Raw genomic sequence first — 23,976 nt, forward strand, 5'->3', positions numbered from 1 at the left:
TATCAGCCATGACTGAATGGTGGAGTAGACTTGATGGGCCAACTGGCCTAATTCTGCTCCTATAACTTAACTTATTTATATGCAGAGCAAAATATCTACTACGGTTGTGGACAGGGGACAAACATGAAATTTTGGTTATGAAATTTTGAGTGATAAGACTTTGGGAAAACAGGAAGAAGGAAAAGGAAAATGATTAAATACATGAAACCCAAGTTTCAAATGGTCACATTTTGTGCTCACCCTCGCACTTGCTAATCAGCCAGGAGAGGGTGGGACCCTTTGAATGAGAATACCAAACCATGACATGTACAATTCCTTGAATTCTTTATGCAGGGAACTGAGAGAAAGTAAAAACAATCAAAAATATAAACTTTTAGGATGTCTGGCAACGGGCGATACAAATTAGTGTAGTGTCTATGCGGATATTTCATGGCATCAAAAAATGAGTCTTTTACCATTCTTAATTTTGAATGTTGATATTCAAATTATTCAGCTTTAGTTTATCCCATTATTATAAAACTAATGAAAAATTACCATTTTGTTGGATTTTCTGAAGTCTAGTTCTGACTATGTATAAAGCATGGCAGGTTCTAAATGGAATCATGAAGCAGTAAATTAAAATACCATTTTATTTTGCATCCATATAATTTTCAGTTACTGCTTTAATGCTTTAAACACCTGATATTACTTACTTTTATTGCTAGAATTACTTTCATACCCTACTAGAGCAACTATATGTAGTATGAGCTCCTAGGTTTCCTGTTGGCAATTTATATTAATCCCTTTGGCTGTTTTCTATTAAACATCTGAAAATAACACACACTCGGAAGATTGATAAACACGGTGGCTTGCTGATGCTCATTTTAAGTCATGACTTTCCTCTAACCATTGTTCACGCAGAAGAAGGATAACACTGGAAATGCTCAGTACACTAACGAATATTCTTCCATAATTATACACAGGTAAAGCAACAATGTATGAAAATTATCTAAAGGAATCATCCCTTGGGGCAGACCAATCCTCCTCCTGTTTTAGCTTAATTACCAATTATGTCATGGAGTGTGAGGTGTAGAGAACAATGAATCCTTGGGGGAAATGGGAAGAAATAAAAATAACTTGCCATTAGCTCCATAATTTTATTACATCTCCTCCCAGTTACATTCCTCCAGAGACAAACTCAACACCTATTTGCAAGAAGCTTGAGACTCAACATTGTCCCATTGGGAGGCCCAAAATGCTTTCCTTTTCATTTACTCAAATTACTGAAAAACAACAGATCACTAAAGACCTCCAGAGAGAACAGTGAAAAAAATACATCACAAATGTACCCATTGGATATGGTGCCAAGATGTTGTTGAGTTGCTTAACAACTCTTGCTTACAAATACTGTGTGTAAAGTGGATAAATGTGTTGATTAGACATATCACTATATCATATAACATAGTAATAGAGGATAATTACTTTATCTTGACATTCAATGGCATTACCACCATGTTCCCTCTTACCAACATTCTTGAGCTAAATATTAAATGGAAACAGAACTGAACCTGGCACTTAAATGGCATGGCTGGCAGAGAATGTCAGGTGCTGAGCATTCTGTCGTGAATATGAAAATGATCATTGGTGATCATTTTCCAATTTTCCAATGTTCTATAGACTCTGCATAAGTTCCTGTGGGCTGGAGGGTAGCTAATGTAACTCCACTTTTTAAGAAAGGAGGGAGAGAAAATGGGGAATTATAGACCAGTTCGCCTTACGTCGGTAGTGGGAAAGATGCTTGAGTCGATTATTAAAGATGTTTTTGCAGTGCATTTGGAAAGCAGTGACGGGATCGGTCAAAGAGCATGGATTTATGAAGGGGAAATCATGCTTGGCTAATCTTTTGGAATTTTTTGAGGATGTAACAAGTAGAATGGATAAGGGAGATCCAGTAAATAAGGGGTATCTGGACTTTCAAAAAGCCTTTGACAAGGTCGCACACAAGAGATTAGTGTGTAAAATTAGAGCACATGGTATTGGGGGTAAGGTATTGATATGGATAGAGAACAGGTTGGCAGACAGGAAGCAAAGAGTAGGAATTAACGGGTCCTTTTCAGAATGGCAGGCAGTGACTAGTGGGGTGCCGCAAGACTCAGTGTCATAGAGTCATAGAGTCCTACAGCACAGAAAGAGGCCCTTCGGCCCATCATGTCCGCGCCGCCCGTTACCAAACACAGTCTAATTTTAATCCCATTTTCCCGAATTTGGACCGTAGCCCTGAATGTTGTAGCATTTCAAGTGCCCATCCAAATGCCTCTTAAACGTTGTGAGTGTTCCCGCCTCCACCACCACCCCAGGCAGTGAGTTCCAGACTCCAACCACCCTCTGGGTGAAAAAGTTCTTTCTCACATCCCCCCGAAACTCCCTCCCCTTACCCTGTATCTATGTCCCCTCGTTGTTGAACCTTCCACCAGTGGAAGAAGTTCCCCGCCATCTACCTTATCTATGCCCCTCATGATCTTGTACACCTCGATCATGTCCCCTCTCAGCCTTCTCTGCTCCAGGGAAAACAACCCCAGTCTGCCCAGTCTCTCCTCATAGCCGAGGCCCTTCATCCCTGGCAGCATCCTGGTGAATCTCCTCTGCACCCTCTCCAAAGCTATCACATCCTTTCTATAATCTGGTGACCAGAACTGTACACAATACTCCAGCTGTGGCCTCACCAGTGTTCTGTACAATTCCATCATTACCCCCCTACTTTTATATTCGATGCCCCGGCTAATGAAGGCCAGTAACCCATATGCCTTTTTAACCACCCTGTCCACCTGTCCTGCTGCCTTCAAGGACTTGTGTACCTGTACTCCAAGGTCCCTCTGTACCCCTGTCTTCCCTAGAGTCCTTCCATTCATGGTGTACTCCCTCTCCAAGTTATTTCTGCCAAAGTGCATCACCTCGCACTTTTCAGGATTAAATTCCATCTGCCACTGCTCCGCCCATCTGACCATCTCATCTATATCTTCCTGCAGCTTGCAGATCCCTTCCTCGCTATTCACCACCCCCCCTACCTTTGTGTCATCTGCAAACTTGCTGATCATGCCCTGTACGTTGACATCCAGATCATTTATGTAGATTACAAACAGTAAGGGACCCAACACCGATCCCTGCGGCACCCCACTGGACACCGGCCTCCAGTCACAGAAGCACCCTTCTACCATCACCCTCTGCCTTCTGTCACTAAGCCAGTTTTTTATCCATTTTGCCAAGGTGCCCTGGATCCCATGGGCTCTTACCTTCTTGACTAGTCTCCTGTGTGGGACCTTGCCAAAAGCCTTACTGAAATCCATGTATACCACATCCACTGCACTACCCCCATCTACCTCCTTGGTCACCCCTTCAAAAATTCAATTCAACTGTGCTGGGACCACAGTTATTTACAATATATATTAACGATTTAGACAAGGGAATTAAATGGAACATCTCCAAGTTTGTGGGTGACATAAAGCTGGGTGGCAGTGTGAGCTGCAAGGAGGCTGCTATGAGGCTGCAGGGTGACTTGGATAGGTTGGGTGAATGGGCAGATGCATGGCAGATGCAGTATAATGTGGATAAATGTGAGGTTATCCACTTTGGTGGCAAGAACAAGATGGCAGATTATAATCTGAATGGTGTCAGATCAGGAAAAGGGGAGGTGCAACGAGACCTGGGCATGCTTGTACATCTGTCACTGAAAATAAGCATGCAGGTACAGCAGGTAGTGAAGAAAGCTAATGGCATGTTGGCCTTCATTGCGAGAGGATTTGAGTTTAGGAGCAAGGAGGTCCTAATGCAGTTGTACAGAGCCCTGGTGAGACCGCACCTGGAATATTGTGTGTGCAATTTTGGTCTCCTAATGTGAGGAAAGACATTTTTGCTATTGAGGGAGTGCAGCGTAAGTTCACCAGGTTAATTCCAGGGATGGCGGGAATGACATATGATGAAAGAATGGGTCGACTGGGCTTGTATTCCCTGGAATTTAGAAGGATGAGAGGGGATCTTATAGAAACATATAAAATTTGTAAAGGATTGGACAGACTAGATGCAGGAAAAATGTTCTCGATGTTGGGGGAGTCCAGAACCAGGGGTCACAGATTAAGAATAAGGGGTAGGCCATTTAGGACTGAGATGAGGAAAAGCCTTTTCACCCAAAGAGTTGTGAATCTGTGGAATTATCTGCCACAGAAGGCAGTGGAGGCCAATTCACTGGATGTATTCAAGAGAGAGTAGGATATAGCTCTTGGGGCTAATGGAATGGGGAGAAAGCAGGAACGGGGTACTGATTCTGGATGATCTGATCAGCCATAACCATATTGAATGGTGGTGCTGGCTCGAAGGGCTGAATGGCCTACTGCTGTAACTGTTTTTCTATATTTCTATGTTTCTAATAGCTCATTAACCAACTCCACAGAAACTCTGTCCTCCAAAGGCACATAATCAGGAGTGTGATAGAAAACTGTTGCTAGTAATTTAATTTAATTTAATTTTAATTTTATTCATTTTAATTTAAATTTTAACTCAAAGTACTTCATATTACTGAAGAAGGGAAGTATGCTAGGTCAGCACCTCTTTACATACCTCCCACATCGAGAATCAATGTATCAGACAACAACAATTAGTCAAGATTTTGGCAGCTTGACTTTCACCATGTAGAAGGATACAAGATGTAGACGTTGGTGGGTGAAAATCCCAAAATAAATAACGGGGCTGTATGTAGGAGCAGCTTTTTGTCACAAAGGCAAATGCAATTCAAGAAAGTGGCCCACCAGCTAAGTCTCCATGCATTAGCAATAAATGCTGGCTTTGCTAAAAGGCCCACATTCAGTTACTACACATAATAAATAAATAAAAAGCTAAAGAAATATGAAAAAAAAACCTTGATAGGCCAAACAGCAAATTGCACCGAGAACATTGGCATTTCAAGGTTTAATATTAAGATTGCTTGCAAAAGTCTGACAAAATTATCTAGTTGAGTTTTACTGTAAGTGACAGTGCCTTTAAAATTCACCCATTAACTAAACTAAACAATAAGCAATTTAAGGAAAAAATGGTTGCAGATGATATTCAAACATATTTTAGTAAGCAAGTTATAAAGGCCAGTTCAAAATTGGCTTCCAGTTTGTATGCTTGAAGGAAGAAACTTCTGATTAAGCAGATGTAGACTGAATTTATAAAGAGTTGACAACAAAATAATAGCAATTGTGGTAAATTGCATTCTTCTTTTGCCTATGCAAAAAGGCACATTTAAAAAAAATCATTGATGCATCACTTTTGGCTTACTTCTGTGCTCAAGATAGCTCAAATTTACAATGTGCTCCTGAGTCATTTCAAAAATTTGTGAGATGTTAGGAGGATTAAAGATGTTTTTATATTCAATAGGTTCAGCATTTCAAAATAAAAAGTGGACAACAAATCCAGTTTAGTGTAATCCTCCATTTACATCATGAAAATCACCACTTGCCTGATAATAGCCTTGCGCTCATCACTGATACCACAATTGAATGCAAGCACCATTGATGGACTATGCTCTTATATTAAATGGTTAAGTCTTATACATATCACATGGCCACACTAAAACTGGCATACTTTACTTGTATAAATCACTTCCCATGAATTTGCATTTATTCATATAAATAATATAGAAAGCAACCTTGCAATCAATCAAATTGATCCAACTTATTACCACTTATCTGATTGTACAGGTAAGCATGCAACAGTTTTATATGTTAAAGGATCACGGTGACAAAGCACATGACAAATTTGTTAAACAGTGTTGAAGCTTATAAAACTTTGGTTAGGCCACAATTGGAGTAATGTGTGCAGTTTTGGTCGCCCCATTACACGAAGGATGTGGAGGGCTTGGAGAGGGCGCAGAAGCATTTTTATGGAATGTAGCTTGAATTGGAGGGTATTAGTTATAAGAAGAGGTAGGACAAACTTGAATTGCTTTAAATTGTTGCTGCCAGGGGTGGTGGTGGAAGGAGATATGATAGTGGTGCCTAGGGAGCCTTCAGGTGGGCATATGAATATGCAGGGAATGGAAACATAAGGACAACATGCAGGCAGAAGAGATCCATTTATCTTGGCATCATGTTCAGCACAGACATCATGGGCCAAAGGGCCTATTCCCATGCTGAACTGTTCCATGTTCTATAATAAATGATTTTATTCATGGAGGGTTTTTATAACTACATAAATAAATAAGCCATTATTATGCTCCTATGGTGAAATTAAGTTTTAATGTTACAGAATCTCTCAAGTGAACATTAGATTCCAAATTCTGATTTTAAATTTGGCAACCTGCGGATCTGTGCCAGAGTCTCAAGCAATTTATGGAATTTATTGGGGCTCCAGAGACTCAAATGCACTCCAGATCATTGGAGACTAAACCAGCTTCAGCCCAAATTGTTAAGCTATCCACGAGTACTAACACTTACAGGGAATCAAATTTAAGTGAAATTACCTTAATCTACTGAGATATTATCGTGGAATTTTATTTTATTCAGTGGTCTTTAAGCATGGTTTGGGAAAATACCTTTCTAATTTACTTGGTGCACCACACAAATGGACATTTTAAAGGGGGAATAGCATCAAGCATCTAGCCAGTAATTTGTTTGTTGCAGTTCATTGTGTCAGTCAGAACCAACTTTGAAAATAAACCTCTTATTTTTTGTTAAGTCTGAAGAAAGGTCTCGACCCGAAAGGTCACCCATTCCTTCTCTCCAGAGATGCTAACTGTCCCGCTGAATAGCTCCAGATTTTTGTGTCTATCTTCTTATTTTTTAAAAATTTGTTTGGAATGGCAAAGCCACTTACTTTCCTCATGAAATCTGGCAATACAGCAAATTAACCATCAGGTCCCCAGTTCCAGATTGCGTATCTCCAAGAAGATCCTTTGGAAATTGATAAGCAACTGAAGTTGGAGTGGTACAGAAAATCAGTGCTCTGCAATGCAATGAGTGCTACATTTCTTGGTAAATTTTCATTCCGTATGTTCAAGATGATGGAAAAATAAATTTCAATAGTTTTCTACTTCAAAATCTCCATTCCATCACTTATTAGTTTCTTAACTGGAAGCTTTCTTCATATTTTCTGACATTTTTGATCCATATATTCCTATCTCCTTAATTTCGGTCACATCACATAATCACATTTAGTTCAAGGTGACGCAATTACGTATGTGCCACATGCATACTGCAAGTGAGCACCCAACATTGCAGTTGCACTATTGCCCCGGCTGAGTCTGCATTACTGCTATCTTGGATTTAATCCAATGAAAGACAGTGGTTCAGGTGTGTTGGAAAATTATGCTCGTCTACAGTGCTAGAATCTCATTCACGGACTTATGGGACTTGTAGAGCACGTAGAAACCACAAATTTCCCCACATGGAAGAACTTCATTCAAATAAAAATCTAGCCTAACCATACTCACATTTGCCCAATTATGCAATGATACACTTCACTTGAACATTAATAAAATCATTGCAAAATTCAGTGAGATTAGGTAAACATTAAAAAGGTGGAGCTACAAGAGACCGCAGATGCTAGAATTTGGAGCAAATAAAAACATACTGCTGGAGGAACAGCTTGTTGAACAGCATCTGTGGTCGGGGATGGATGGGGGGGGGGGGGGGGGGTGGAGGAGATGGCCAGTGTAAAGAGGGGAGGGGAGAGAGAGAGGGGTAATAGGTAGACCAAAAGAAGAGTGCATGGTGATGGGCAGATGCAGCATGGGGGGAAGGGGCAGGGCTGGTGTTGAATGGTAGAGGCAGGTAAGTGAGTGGAAGATGAGAAAGAAAACCAGATGGGAAAAGGGGTGCGTGAAAGCGATAACCTGGAGGGTGATAAGCAGGAGCCACCCACGCTGAAATCTGATCAGGTGGTATTAAAGGGAACCATTAAGGGAGAGAAGGGCAGATAGAACCTGCAGAAGGGATCCAGCGGGTGAAATGCATGGGTACTAGGTAGATAGAACCAGAAGGGGAGGGGGGAGAGAGTTGGGGATAGGGTTTGAAGGGAAAGTGAATAGAAAATAGGTAGGTGAGAGGCAAGTGTTAGGGCCAGTGATAAGGTATTTACCTGAAACAGGAAAAATTAATGTTCACATCGTTAGGTTATAGATTTCTCAGGCAGAATAAGCTTGGTTGTTCCTCTAGTTTGAGTTGGGCTTTACAATGGCCAAGATCAGACAGGTCAGTGTGGGAATGGGAAGGGATCTCTACTCTACTCGCTGGAGTTTAGAAGGTTGAAGGGGACCTCATTGAAACTTCCAGAATAATGAAAGGCAGAAATAGTGTGGATGTGGAAAGGAAGTTTCCACTGGTGGGAGAGTCTAGGACCATAGCCTTAGAATTATAAGGGCGCTCTTTTAGAAAGGTGTGGAGGAACTTTAGTCAGAGAGTAGTTAATCTGTGGAACTCTGCCACAGACGGCTGTGAATGTCAAGTCAGTGAATATTTTTGAGGCAGAGATAAACAAATTCTTGATTAGAACAGGTGCCAAGGGTTATGAGAAGGCAGGAAACTGGGATTAGGAGGCGGAGATCAGCCATGATTGAATGGCAGAGTAGATTCAAAGGGCCAAATGGCCTCATTCTACTCCAATAACTCGTGAACTTGTGGATATTGAATCATGTGTGACTAGGAGCTTGGGATAGCCACTGCAGGCAGAACACAAGTGCTCTGCAATCCAGTCGCCTAAGTTGCGCGTCAGTCTTGTTGATGTGGAGGAAGCCACATCGGCAGCACCCAATGCAGTAAAACATCCCCATGATTAAAACAATACAAACGTAAAAACCCTTAGAATTCATGGTTTCATAAAAGTGAATATTTCAAGCAAAGAACGCATTGAGATTCTTACCTGTTTTGAAACTCTGCCCTTATCTTCATTCTTTACTTCTTTAGATTCATTAAAAATCCTTAGACATTCCTCCATAGGATCAGATTCAAATTCAAAATCCTTTTCCAGACTGAGAATGTTGATATCATCCTCAGAAGAGAAAGCCCCTTCACTATTTTCCCCAGTTTCATCTTCACTGGAACAGCTGTTGATATGTAGATTTCTGTCACTGTCTGAATCAGACTCATAATTCACAGCAGTGCCATCTTTAGCAGTGTCGTCATCATTACTACTATCATCACCAAATAAGTCTGTGCGACTGAGTGTTCGCTTTGTCAAGGCTGGTTTCAATCTTCTTTCCCGATGTTTTGCTTTGACTTTCATAGATTTTGACTCCTTATCTTTGTTTTTAATGTCTACACGAGTTCCATTTTTATGTATCAAAGCTTTGGATTTTGTATTGTCATTATTTTTGTCATATTTCTGACTAGTTATGATTTTGCCATCATGACATTTGATTTTTCCTGAACTATCTGATAAACTGGTTGATCTAGGCTTGGATTGGTTTTCAATTTTTACCCCATTCAGTTTGCTTATTTTTGTTTTATCTAACTTTCCAGTAAGATTTCTATCTGTTTTAATTTTATGCTTTACTTTGATCCCATTTTTCTCAGACCCTTTGTGTTTCTTTTCAACAAATGCACTATCACCATTCTTACTGTTTTTTAATTTCTCCCCTTGTTTTTCTCGCTTAATTTCTGAACTTTCTTTTACACATTTTACTTTATTGCTTTTGTCAACTTTCTGTGGGTGGTGGGAAGATTTAATTTTCATACTGTACATTTTGTCCTTTCTTGCCTTCAGCTTTGAACTATCTGGGTCACTTCCTTTATCCCTTTTCTCTTTACATTCTCGTTCTTCAAGTTCTTCCTTGCTACTATGTGAAAATTTAGACGAACGAATGTTGTTCTTCATCTTCTGTTTCCTTCTATTCACCTCTTGTTTGCTAGGAATATTACAAACATCTTCTATGTCATACTGAATTGATATCCTTTTCACAGACTGCTTGTTCAAGTCCTTTGCCTTTAGAGACAATATATCTGACCTTTGCCTGTCACAACTTTGTTGATGGTCATTACTTTGATCATCTTCAGAGTCTGAGAATTCCAAATCCACATCCACATCCACATCATGGCTGCTTGAGTTCAAACGATGGCAACGTTTCTTTGCTGTAGGTATATAAGGTTCTTCCCCGCCATCTCGTCTGAGCCTTTTGGTCTCATGTTGCTTTGTCCTTTTTTTGATCAGCCGGGCTGAATAATTCAGCAAAGGGTCATACTCTAAATCAGTGCATGGCTTGGTATTATCAATCACATATTTATTACCGGATACAGAGGTAGCATTTTTGACTGGCTTCGTCACAAGCGTTGGGACATATTTCAAAGAATTACCTCTTGCATCACCTTCATCATCTGTATCCAAAGTGTACTTACTGGAACAGGCACTAACAGAAAGTGGAGTAGGGGTGTATTCCACATTACTATTTCGGTGGTAATTATCTGGAGTATATTGTAAAGAATCTATCAATTTATCTGCATTTGGTAAAGGTTTTGTGTAATTCTTGATTTTGCTGACTGCCTTTTGTGTGGATGACGTTGAAAGGACATATTCTTCTTCCGTATCGAGAAGATCCTCATATCGTGACAGTTTTTTCTGTTCTCGTTCAACCTCATTCTTAACAGCCTCAATGGCTTTGTTGACCAGTTCCAACTCTAGAGTACTAGATTCTGTAAGGTCACCTGAGACCCCTTCTCCATTTCTGGATGAACCCTTCGGAAGTTCAGGATTATATGGATCATATCCATGTTCTAAAAGACAAATTAAAGCATTGTGAACATTAAACTTTTGTGCCAGATCTAGAAAGTTATTGAATCAATCTACAGGATTTTCAGTGTTCTACGAAACACTTTTGCACCAACAGTCAATGAAAGTACTTAGAAATTCTTTATCAAAGCAAAAATACTGTAAAATATTTTAATTTGCAATGATGCAAGGCAAAAGTTTTTTGAAGTCAGAATGAAAGCATTTGGGTAGAAGAATACAACTATATTTTTTCATTACTAAATGAGTAGTTAGTTTAATGAACTACTTACTGGCTCACAGCAAAATGTTCGTTGCCAATGCACCGACTTTAAGACACAAGAATCTATCGTTTGTTTAATTCACTTGATTGAGAAAGTAATTGCAGCAAAATCAATATTAAGGGGTGGATGCTTTTATTTCACATGTAAATCTCTCTAAATAATCCATCTAATTATTTTCCAAAGTCCCAGGTCTGCCTGCTATGGAGAAAGATGTTGAAAGACTGCTGTGATCTTTTTCAAAGAGGTAAAATAGAACTAAGAATTTAATATCTAATAGGAATGGGATTCCAGATAAAAACATTTCTATAGTTGCTTCAAAAGCCAAAATGACAAAGGCGTGCACATTCTTTGCACACTTGTTGACCAAAAAAGTGAACGAAAAAACAAATTCTCCAAATGAGGTTAAAAAAGTAAAAGATTAATTAGCAGTACTTAAAAATGTAAGATTTTCACCAATATGCGAAGCTATGCACATATGTTTAAAAAATATCGCTATAACTAATTCAGCTACAAATGAGCTTAAAGTACCAAAAAGTCTTCATCTGAGGTTGAAGTTTTTTGAAACAAGGCCATCGTCATTGCCTGATAGAAATTTAAACTGAAACTTAAATGTATCCATTTTTGAAGAGTGTCCACATCATTTATTAAAGGGACTTTCCCACACAACTTTTAGTTCCTCAACAATTTGTAACAGTTTAATTGGGACCAGTATCTGCGGAAAGTATGCCATCATTTTTTTGTTTGTTATGTTACAATGCAGGATAAGAACACAGTTATGCATTAGATTTATTTTTAAAAGAGTATGTACCAAGACAGGTGTGCTGCCTTTGCAAGAAATTAATGTTCCACTTATTTTTCACCAATGGCAAATATTTGTAAAAACTGATTTTCCATTAAATATTGGGATACACAACAATTATCACTGCCAAGTTTCAATCCAGTTACTACTACAGTACCGCTTCCACCATATCTCTACTTCACTTCTCACTCATTATCAAACATGATCTGAGCATGTACTAATGGAACCATTTTCACCAAGGATGTGAAAAAGAATAATCCTAAAATGATGTATTGCTGTATTACAATATATTGAGAAAAAATGAGATGCAATTTATACTACCAAATAATTAAATTAGGAACTAGAATGGTTTTTACTTCATTTTTGTACTGTGTGCTGAGTCTGGAAGTCTAGCAGGCTGACTTATCCCATAGTCCTTTATTCATTTAATCACCAATGTTTTATCAGGCTATTTTAAATACACTGCTTCAGAATATTTGGGGACAGAATGTAAACCAGAATCTACAGTTCCTTGTATCTCCTTTCTATAGAATTCTAAAGTATTTTCTCATCTCAGTTTTCAATGGGAAATCGATAGACAAGATAGAGGAGGAGAGCTTTTCTTTCTCACCACCTAAGAGTTGTCGAATAGTGTTGGAGACAGAAACCATCATAGCATTTAAAACATTCCCATAGGATGTGATGCGGCAGAACTCTTTAATGCTTTGGACCATAGGTGGAATGCAAGATCAGTCTAAATAGCTGTTTTATGGCAAGAATGGCAATAGGATAAATAGCCTAAGCATTTATACACTAGGTATTAGCGGTACAAAATGTATGATTCAGGCATCAAATTATCCTAGTATTTTGAAGCGAGAAAATGTCAGCTACTTCCTACATTTGGATTAAACAATTGAGTCTTCGAAGCACGATCAACTCTTTTTTTAAAAAAAAATGGACCCCCAGCACGAAGATCCTGCATTAAAATATGGCTCCACAGATAATACCAGTTTTCTGTTAGCTATCTTAGGATCTCTCTTCATTTTGTACAGAAATACTGGCAGAAGCAAAGTAACATCCTAGCAAGCTGATTCAAGTTCACATTTGACATTTCTGTGCATTTCATAGTAAGGGTAAAACTAGGAAACATTTGTAATAAAAATACAGTTCATCAATTTCGACCAGAAAATCTTTAAGTCACAAGATAGAATTTGTATGGCAAGTACGCAAAGCTATTACTGACCACTTACTTTGCACACGATGCATAACAAATATAATCCAGCATGCACAATTCAAGCAAATTTGGTAATTGCTTTCTAAATAACTCAATGGGTAATACTAACATCAAACACAAAAATACAATGGTTAAATTAAAACCATTGTTCCAAGTAAACATGTAAGCAGGACTTTGATGCAATTATAGTACCAAACACGACAAAATTCAGATACTACAAATCACTTAAATTTATTTGTTAGTATTAATATTACTCATCAGTAATCGAATGTATATGCTTAATTCACTGAACAAAACTGTTTCAAATGTGCCTTCTTACAAAATGAATTTATTTCACGGCTACCTTAAAAGAGAAGCAAATGTAATGTTTTTCAGTATCATCCAACTACTTTCTTAGAAAAAACATAAACTTGAACTTTATTTTATATTACACTATGAAATACTTTTACGTTTGTGTGATACATCAAGCGTTCAAAGCATTATCGACCTGCTTTACACCACACTATTATATTCTAATATCTAAAATTAAAATCAGATGTAATTACCACAACTTCGATTGCTCAACAGGAAAGAAATATACTTGTTCATGTCTTCTTAGACTTTAACTTTGCTGCTGCCACTCACTTCACCTCTCATGTTTGCAGAATGCACAACTGACAAGAGACCACTTGCTTTCTGCAAATAATTTGTTTGCAGTATCTCGGATCCCAGAGTAACGCAGCTGCTAAAGTCTCACTAGACCATGCCCTAAAAACACCTCTCAATGAGAAAACTCCTTCGACCTCAGATGATGATTTAGTTTCAAGGTATCCTTCAAAATGTGTTTTTTTTGCCATGCTAAAAAATCTACTCATTTATTATTCACACTTTTCAACTGATCTAGGACAAACTTTGGAGATTTAAATTAAAACGAAACAAGGGACAACCGTCGTCAACTTACAAACAAGAAATGGATTTCTTTCAGAATCGTTGGTTTTACAAAATGGTCAGAATTTAACACCCACAAAGTGTTCAATATATTTGTTCGGGTGTACTTTGGAGTATACCCAGCAGCCATTCAAAAACCAACACTGAAAGCAGCTTATTTACGCCACAAATTTCCAGTGAAGTGCCAATTCCCTACCCTTAACTGCAGGTCCCTGCTGAGGTACCGTGGGGAACTAAACTCGATCAAGTCAAAAATACTTACATGCAAGTCAAGCAAAGCAACTAAACCCAGTAGAGAAGGATCAAATCTCTCACTGCATTAGTCAGATGCAGTGGAACAATAAAATGTCAGAGGTCTTGCGACAGGTTAAAATAAAAATCTGAGAATCCTGACTTTCCCAATTATCACTGAAATGCTGGGGCAATACGGCAGTGCTGCTGCCTCACAGCTCTAGAGACCTGGGTTCGATGCTGAACTTAGGGGGCAGTCTGTGTGGAGTTTGCATGTTCTCCCTGGCCGTGTAGGTTTCCTCCCACATCCCAAAGACTTCCATGTTTGTAGGTTAATTGGTCTCTGTAAATTGCCCCTACATTGTAGGGAGTGGGGGAGAAAGTGGGTAACATGGAACTAGCATGAACGGGTGACATTGACGGTTGGCATATATTCGATGGGTCGACGGGCCCATTTCCATGCTGTACCTCCAAATTAAAACTAGACACCAGGGGAAGACAGGCTCATGATTAGCTCACGCTCATTTAAATATCCTGCTCATCATCTCAGCCATGTAAAATGGGCGCATGCGAGTGCTGCTAAAAACAAGTAAATAAACCCTGGAAGTAGAAGTAGGCCCTCTTGTGTTTGTCTCATTAGATCACAGATCGTGGCGTACCTCAGTGCCATTTAAATGCCTTTGGATGCCTTGATGTCTAAAAATCAATTGATTGCAAAATTGAATGTACTCAGCAAATGCGTCTTAACTGCTCGTATGGGTAGCACAATCACCACGTTCTGGGTGAAGAAAGCCTACTGTGCCCAGGATGGCTAGCTCCTTATTTTATCACCATGCGAGTAGGATGGAGAATTAAGTGTGTATGAAGGAATTGCAGATGCTGGTTTATACCGAAGATAGACACAAAGTACTGGAGTAACTCAGCGGGTCAGGCAGCATCTCTGAAGAAAAGGAATAGGTGATATTTCAGGTCAGAACCCTTCTTCAGAATGAAAGATAGAGGAGGCCACAGCAAAATAAGGTTGGCAGTAAATGACCTCAGGGAGAATTAAGTGACAGGCAACTGGAAACTCAGGGCCAATTCTGCAGACTGAAGTGAGAGCGACAGTTACACAGCACAGAACCAGGTCCTTTGCCTAACCAAGTTGCCTAACCAAGCTAGTTCCGCTTGCCTATGCTGTGGTTTATCTCTCTCCAAACCATTCCCATCATGTACCTGTCCTTATGACTTAAATACCGTAATTATACCTGCCTCACCCACTTCCACTGGCAGCTTATTCGTCATACACACCATCCTCTGTGTGAAAATATTTAATCTCTGGTCCATTTAAAATCTTTACCTTAATCCTATACCTCGCGTTTTAGACTCCCCTACACTGGGGAAAATAACTGTGGCTATTTGTCCGAGAAAGAGTCCAGAGGATATGCACAATTACATGACAACCTTTGGACTGATCATTGCCTCCAGTCTACTCCAGACTAGTGGCAACTGAAACACTGACAGAAGAAAATCAATGCTGAAGATCTCAAGGATGCTGCAGAGAAATCTCTTCTCACAAGAAAATTATAGATTTAGAGCTATATACAGCATGGAAACAGACCCTACATCACAACTTATCTGTGCAGACTAGCTAGGCCAATCCCTCTTGCCTGCATTTGGCCCATAACTCTCTGAGCCTTTCCAATCCATGACCTGTCTAAATGTTTTTTTTTAAAGCTGTGTTGTACCTACATTTATATCCTCCTCTGGCAGCTCTCAGTTTCAAAAGACACATCTCAGATTGCCTTTAAATCGTTCCCCTCTAAATGTAAACCTGTGCCTTCTAGCTCTACATTACCCCTGTCTTGTAGAAATTTTGGAAATTTCTATAAGGACATCCCTCAGCTCCTTATATTTCAGGAAAGACTGTTCAATCTCTCAGAACATAAAGTGGCAGTCCAGGATCTGTTGTGACTGGAGAAGGCGGCTGTTAATGAACCAGTGAAAGAGAAACATCCAAAGGGATGGAAACCGATCTTGTCGGACAGGTTGTTGGTCCACCAGGTCCGGATAGAATGTATCCCAGGCTACCAAGGGAAGAGTGGGCAGAGCATTGGACCAAGCCACAATCACCTAACTCTGCGAACTTTGCCTGCATTAATTCCACATCCCTCTATACTGTGCTAATTCAAGTACCCACCCAGATGCTTTGTATATGTTCCATCCTCACCACGTTCTGTTAGCTTGTTCCAGATACCAACTCATCTTTGTGTGAAAGGTTTATCCCTCAGATCCTCTTTAAACCTCCTTACTATAGTTTTTGTGGCTCCTACCAAGGCAACAAACACTGGCTATCTACCTGACCTATGCCTCTCATAATTTTATGTACCTCTCAGTCTATTTTGCTCCAGGGAAAACAGGCTCAGTTTATCCAATCACTCCTCCATGGTGGCGCTGTGGTGCAGCAGTAGAGTTGCTGCCTTACAGCGCCAGAGATCCGGGTTTGATCCTGACATCAGGTGCTGTTTGTATGGAGTTTGCACGTTCCCCCTGTGACTTTCAGGTGCTCCAGTTTCTTCCCACACTCCAAAGACTTGCAGGTTTGTAGGCTAATTGGCTTCTGTAAATTGTCCCTAGTGTGCAGGATAGAACTGGTATATGGGCGATCATTAGCCAGCACATACTCGGTGGGCCAAAGGGCCTGTTTCAACGCTGTATCTCTAAACTAAACTCAAACTCTCCACCCAGGCAACATCCTTACGAATCGCCTCTGCACCCTCTCGAGTTTAATGATATACTGGCTTTAGTGTGGTGACATCCATTTCACAGGATTGAGTCATTATCATTTTGATATATTCACATAATTCTTGGTGAATGACTACTTAAAACATTTCCTTTCCAACTTTACAATGGAGCTGCTCATGAATAATGTATTATCATCCATTCGTGAAATATTCATGGAAGAGCTCAAAGCACAACAACGATACACTAACATTCCATTTCTAGTCTTCTACTTTTTTCTTGAAAAGCATTACACAGAACTGAAAAGATAGCAACAACAAATATTTGTTCTCAAAACAGTCATTGGTAAGAGCAGTATTATAAATATTGGAGATCCATTCATTATGAGAATTATATATTTGATTTTGCATCTATAGTGTTTCAAGAGTACAGGCAACTATAGAACACAATTTTAGATGCTATACACAGAGCATTTTAAATGCACAGCTAAGGTAATTTCAAACATGCAGCAGCACAATATCCTTGAATTATTGGATTACTGTGAACCTAGACTTAAAAAGGTTTCAAAAATCAGATCCAAGTTTACGTTCACTAGGACCATGTAGTTTAGAGATTAAATCATTTAAAAGCAACACCATTTCCCTTTCATATAAAGCATCCCACAACAGTCCTTGAATCTGAATTCCACCTCTAGAATGGATTGCCTCCAATTGGTTGATGTTCTTCTGCAAAATACACAAACTAAGATGGGCCTCTCAAGCAAATGGGAGGAAAAAGATGCAAGAGGATTTATGAAATTTTATAGAAAAATGCATGTACTTAAGGTAAATTTGCCAAATGAATTATTAGTACTATATCCTAAGTATGGCAGCATATAGAGATTTTGTCTCCATTATATCTCAGCAGGCAGCGCAAAATTGTTATGGCACATCTAAAGCCTATATAGCATTACTGTACCCACAACTGTGTAAACTTTTGAAATGTACAGGTTGTGTGAGTGGGCAGATGCATGGCAGATGCAGTTTAATGTGGATAAATGTGAGGTTATCCCGTTTGGTGGTAAGAACAGGAAGGCAGATTATTATCTGAATGGTGTCAAGTTAGGAATAGGGGAAGTATAACGAGATCTGGGTGTCCTAGTTCATCAGTCACTGAAAGGAAGCATGCAGGTACAGCAGGCAGAGAAGAAAAATAATGGAATGTTGGCCTTCATTACAAGAGGAGTTGAGTATAGGAGCAAAGAGGCCCTTCTGCAGTTGTACAGGGCCCTAGTGAGACCACACCTGGAGAATTGTGTGCAGTTTTGGTCTCCAAATTTGAGGAAGGATATTCTTACTATTGAGGGAGTGCAGCGTAGGTTCACGAGGTTAATTCCCGGAATGGTGGGACTGTCGTATGTTGAAAGACTGGAGCGACTGGGCTTGTATACTCTGGAATTTAGAAGGATGAGAGGGGATCTTATTGAAACATATAAGATTATTAAGGGATTGGACACGCTAGAGGCAGGAAACATGTTCCCTATGTTGGGGGAGTCCCGAACCAGGGACCACAGTTTACGAATAAGGGGTAGGCCATTTAGAATGGAGATGAGGAAAAACTTTTTCACTCAGAAAGTTGTGAAGCTGTGGAACTCTGCCTCAGAAGGCAGTGGAGGCCAATTTCCTGGATGCTTTCAAGAGAGAGTTAGATAGAGCTCTTAATGATAGCGGAGTCAAGGGATAAAGGGAGAAGGCAGGAACGGCATACTGATTTTGGATGATCAGCCATGATCACGGTGAATAGCAGTGCTGGCTCGAAGGGCTGAATGGCCTATTGTAAACCAACATTGAAGCAAATATTTAAATGTTTCGCAAACCCAATTTCTTGAAGTAGAGTGACTGACTAGATTGTAGAAAGACGTACAGGTATGTAGGTTAATTGGCTGGGTAAATGTAAAAATTGTCCCTAGTGGGTGTAGGATAGTGTTAATGTACGGGGATCACTGGGCGGCACGGACTTGGAGGGCCGAAAAGGCCTGTTTCCGGCTGTATATATATGATATGATATGATATGATATGATAGAACTTACTGCCGAGGCAAACAGCATTGATACTTTTATGAGGAAACTGATGTACAGGAGGAAGAAAGAAACAGGAATTACACTAATTATAAGAGACAGAAGATAGACACAAAAGGTGGAGTAACTCAGCGGGTCAGACAACCTCTCTGAAGAAAAGGAATCAGTGATGTTTCTGGTCGAGACCCTTGTCTCGGGGAAAGGGAAACGAGAGATATAGATGGTGATGTAGAGAGATATAGAACAAATGAATGAAAGATAAGCAAAAAATATATAGGAAACATGCCATTGTTAGCTGTGGCCTAGGTGAGAATGAGTATTGAAGATGGATATTAAGTATATGAAGAAGGGTCTGAAGAAGGGTATCGACCCAAAATATCACCCATTCCTTATCTCCAGAGATGATGCCAGACCCGCTAACCTACTCCAGTTTTTTGTGTCTATCTTAAGTATATGATCTTTTGTTATCAATTGCCTTCTTTGCAATGCACATTCCACATTATTATCTATATACTAAAACTCTCATTTGTTTGTTTATTTGTAATCGAACTACAGCCAAAACGGTACATGATAGCGGGACAATTTTAGGCCCACCTTACTCACCGTCATCGTGTTAATGGTAAAGCAAGTAGTTTTATTGAAATCGGTGTTATATTTTTAAAGTTATTCATATTTTAAAGTTTAAATCTATCTCCTCGGGAGGGAGGTGGGGGGAGGAGGGTGATGGAGAGGGGGAGGGGGAAGTGGGGAGGGGGGGAGGGGAGGGAGGGGGGGGAGGGGAGGGAGGGGGGGTAGGAGAGGGTGCTGCACCAATGCAGGAGAGGTTCGGGCCCACCTTGGTCTAGTTATTACTAAAAGTAACTCCGAGTTAGCAGATAAAGTTGTGATTGCCAACTCATAGGTTTTGCAGTCTCATACCATACCAGTCAATATGTCTTTATCATATGAAATTACATCTAAAATGACAGTTGAAAGTATTTGTCATTGTAAAACTGGTGCAGTACCATCAGATTGTACCTAGTTTTGTCAACAACTTCAAGTCTCTGCCTTCCCACTCTGTCACACCATCTCACCACTCCTTTCCCCCTCAACTCTTGCTCTCCACCCTCCAAATTAGCTCCCAATCTAACCAGTTACTTGCTTTTCGTCTCAATAGAATGAAACATCTCTATATCATATACACAAATATAAAACCATAAACTCTTCAGAAAGTGCAACTATAGAATCAGACCAATTCTGGCTCCAAGTTCCAGGCAAGGATACAAACAGATGGTAAAATAAACCACATGAGAGATGGAGAATGAGAAACAAAAAGGGAATAAAAGTTAGAAAATAATTAAATAAAAGAAACAAATAAAGGCAAAAGGCTACAGATTTTTAAAGAAATAAGTTTAACATTTCATTCAGAAAATTTAAGTATCGAAGCATCAAAAGAAAAGCATCCTATCAGACATATGAAGCAAAACATTCAACCCTTGGACGAGTATCCAGAAATACTCTGAAGGAAACAAAGTGGCAAATCTGAATCAATGTATAGAAGACAGGAATAAAGAAAGATTTTTTTTAAAACTAAGAAGTGAAATTGTCCAGAAAAATTGTCCAATTACAGGAAACATTTATCAACAACTATAGATGTCATGAGATTCGCCGATCTTAATTTCTGTAAAAATTATCTACCAGGACGTCATAAAATGACAAGTAGAACTGCAATAACAAAACATTAAACATTTGAGAATATATATATAAATATATATATATGCATACACACATGGCTGCACTTCCGATGCTTGTCAGTCAGAAAAGTGATTCAAGTCACTGTCAGGCTAGCTGACCATTACAATTTTCACGCATCTAGCGGATTTAAAATTCTGCTAAAGTTTGATGAAAATTTTTCTAAAATTTTCTTACTGCCTTATACTGACTTCCTTCAGAAAAAAGTTTGACATGAAGTACAATGCTTAAACTACCAGAGAGTGCTTCAGAAAATCGTCCAAATTTCATTTTCCATTTCTCAACTTGCTTTCTTGACTGTAAAAATTTCAAAACCTATAGAAGGAATTGAAATAAAGGCTAATTTAGATTCACTTGTATGATAAATTTTAAGATGCAACAATTTCCTATCAATTTTTGTGCAAAAAAAATGTTTCTCCCATGGCTAAATTGGCAATAGCTATACCACTGTCATAAGGCAGGTCTCTGATGGAATTACTAATCTGTAGTCAGTGAGGTGATTGTAGGCTGATTGGGTACAGCATACCCACAATTGCCTTTAATGTCAAAAGTCTAGCGAGCACAAAATGAGCAAATTCATTCACCCTACTGCTTGCTCACATAAAATAAACACTAATACAATAAATTAACAGTCACACTGGATAACCAGACCATAATAATGCAAGCCAAGGTATGTAGTGCAACCCTTATACAAAGTCCATAAGCATTTCATGGCTGAACAGTGCAGTTCAAGTACTTGATGTTTGATGGTTAAGAGCTATTCTTGAACTTAGAGGTGTGTAAGAAAATAACTGCAGATGCTGGTACAAATCAAAGGTATTTATTCACAAAATGCTGGAGTAACTCAGCAGGTCAGGCAGCATCTCGGGAGAGAAGGAATGGGCAATGTTTCGGGTCGAGACCCTTCTTCAGACTTGAACCTAGAGGTAATGGTTCTCAGGCTCCTTGACCTTCTCGGTGATAGCAGCTAGATGAAACCATGGGAAGTGTGGGTCTTTGATGATGTTAGCTAACTCCTTATATATTCCATTGATAATTTTTTTTGGAGGGGTGGTGGGCTTTGCACTAGGGTGAAGGAAAACCTATCAGTATGTTTACAGAAATACAACTCGCGCTGGGAGAATGGCTGAGGATTTGCGAAAACTAGAAACAACTATGCTGCTGGCATTTGAAAGAATTTGGCTAAAAAGATTCAATAGTAGAATGTTCACCCGAGGACTGGAAGCTGAAGCTTTACTAAGGAAAAGACACCTGCAATTTCTGCAGGAGAGTCTCTCACAAGCAACCCTCTGAACTTTTATCTGATTCCCAAAATAGCCACTACCCCAAGTTCATCTCCGGAATTATTGTACTCCCGCGAAGCAGAAAAGATCTAGATTTTGTGCTCATATTTAGCTGGTTTAAGTCAGTGTTATGATAGGAGTGTAGTTGTCTCAACGCTTCTAGATTGAGAAATGTGCAAAAATCAGCCAACATTACAACACCACTTTACTATTCAGCAATCCAAGTGCACATATCAGTACAACTTGACTGTCATGTTATCACTGTAGAGCATCTTGTGCTGCACACTGTTCTAAATAGCAGATTAACAATCGCCTCTTAGGCACATTTCCAGAAATAAATCCATGCCCTTGCAACCAGAGGCCAAATAAGGATAATGAAAAACGAAATAGAATGACGTGGATCTTTAATCAATACCAATTCAATGGACTGTCTGCAAGACATTCTCATATATAAAAATTACAACTGTCTTTTCCATGTTAATATTTACAAAAGCTGGAGTAACTTAAAAAAGATTTGTAAATTGTTTAAGAAAAAACTGCCATTAGGAATAAGAAACACTATGTATTACGACAATACAAGAAGAAAACAAAAAATACACCAACGTAACTAGATTGGATTATCCATGCATGTTCCTTCCCAGTTGTTCATAAAGCATCAAAAATGCTGAAAGGTACCCTGGAATTTTCTCATCCCAAGACCATTCAGACGTTTTTGCCATCTGTGCAAAAAATCCTCAGAAGAAGGTGGGGGAAATTCAAACAATCTTCATGACAATAAAATGAGTAAAATTATCAAGGCAAAGTAGCTTTCCAATAAGGTGCATTTTTACATGACCTCATTACCTATTAATCTAATCATTTCATGAAGTAAAAAGTATTAAAAATAACCTTTCACCAAGCAAATCAAAGTTTTATTTTCAAGTTGAGTAAGAAATTCTGACAGGAAATTCATAAATAAAATCTAATTTAATACCTTCTGCATATTTGCAGCAGATTAACTGGCATGCAAATATCACAAATCTTTACCAACGTCATTTGGACAAAACACAGCTTGCTGAAACTCCTTGTACATCATTATAGCTTTTCTGACTGTGATTTTCTTGTACAAATTTGACCGCCAATGACAATCAAATTTATCTCAACCAATGCCAAAGATGAGAGCCCAACGGATCTCAGTTTAGAATTGTAATAAATGACAAAGATCAATACCCCATCACTCTTTTTTCTTGTTTTACATTCACCACTAATGGATAGCAGGCAAAGTGCGTACACCAGACTCATCTACATTGCCTACCACTATCGACCACTATCAATGACTGGGGTTGGACTATTTAAAAATAATATTTTTTTGAAGTGAGCAAATGAATAAGGAAGCATTTTCAAGAGAATGGTTTTAAAAATTCAAATGTATACCCATCATGAAATGTAGCGGGTAAACTCAAAACTCATGGACAGAATTATCCCAAAAAAGAGAAAGATTGGTAACTGTGCCACAGATCAAAATAGTACTCACTTTTAGAATCAGAATCATACGATACAAAAATAAGCCCTATGGCTTAAATCCATGCTGACCGTCAAGCATCTATTTGCGCTACTCCCATTTTATTTTCCCACATTCCCCTCAACCTCTCCCACTCCCCCCCCCCCTCCCACACCAATTCTACAGATTCTCCTTCTCACCTACACATAAGGGATAATTTGACAATTCACAATGGCCATGTAGCCTACTAACCCCTACACGGGTTTTGAATGCGAGAGAATAGCAAAGCATCTGGAGGAAATTCATGCAATCAAAGAGAACGCACTGAGCATCAGAGATCAGGATGGAATCTAGATTTCTAGAACTGAGAGGCAGCAGTTCTACTTGCTGTGCCAACTATGCCACTCACTGATTCCTTCTTAGGTAGGCAGCCTGGGAAGATGCAAAGTTCTAGTTCTTTAGCCAATCATTTTACATCAGTGGCCGCTGGTTACTAATTCACTTGAAATAAATTCTCCTCACTTATCCTAAAACGTTCAAA

The 23,976-nt window shown here is 39.2% G+C and overlaps 1 protein-coding gene across 1 annotated transcript in view; it reads right to left on the reverse strand.

The window, feature by feature from the left end:
• The window catches only part of rexo1 (REX1, RNA exonuclease 1 homolog), a 61,175-nt gene that overhangs the window by 31,913 nt on the left and 5,286 nt on the right, over window positions 1–23,976 (reverse strand). Inside the window, exon 2 of the mRNA XM_078423599.1 lies at window positions 8,872–10,718. Within this exon, the coding sequence (XP_078279725.1) occupies window positions 8,872–10,718 (1,847 nt within the window). The remainder of the gene's footprint in view (window positions 1–8,871; window positions 10,719–23,976) is intronic.

The sequence above is a fragment of the Rhinoraja longicauda genome, chromosome 28 (assembly GCF_053455715.1).
Source record: "Rhinoraja longicauda isolate Sanriku21f chromosome 28, sRhiLon1.1, whole genome shotgun sequence".
Lineage (NCBI taxonomy): Eukaryota > Metazoa > Chordata > Chondrichthyes > Rajiformes > Arhynchobatidae > Rhinoraja > Rhinoraja longicauda.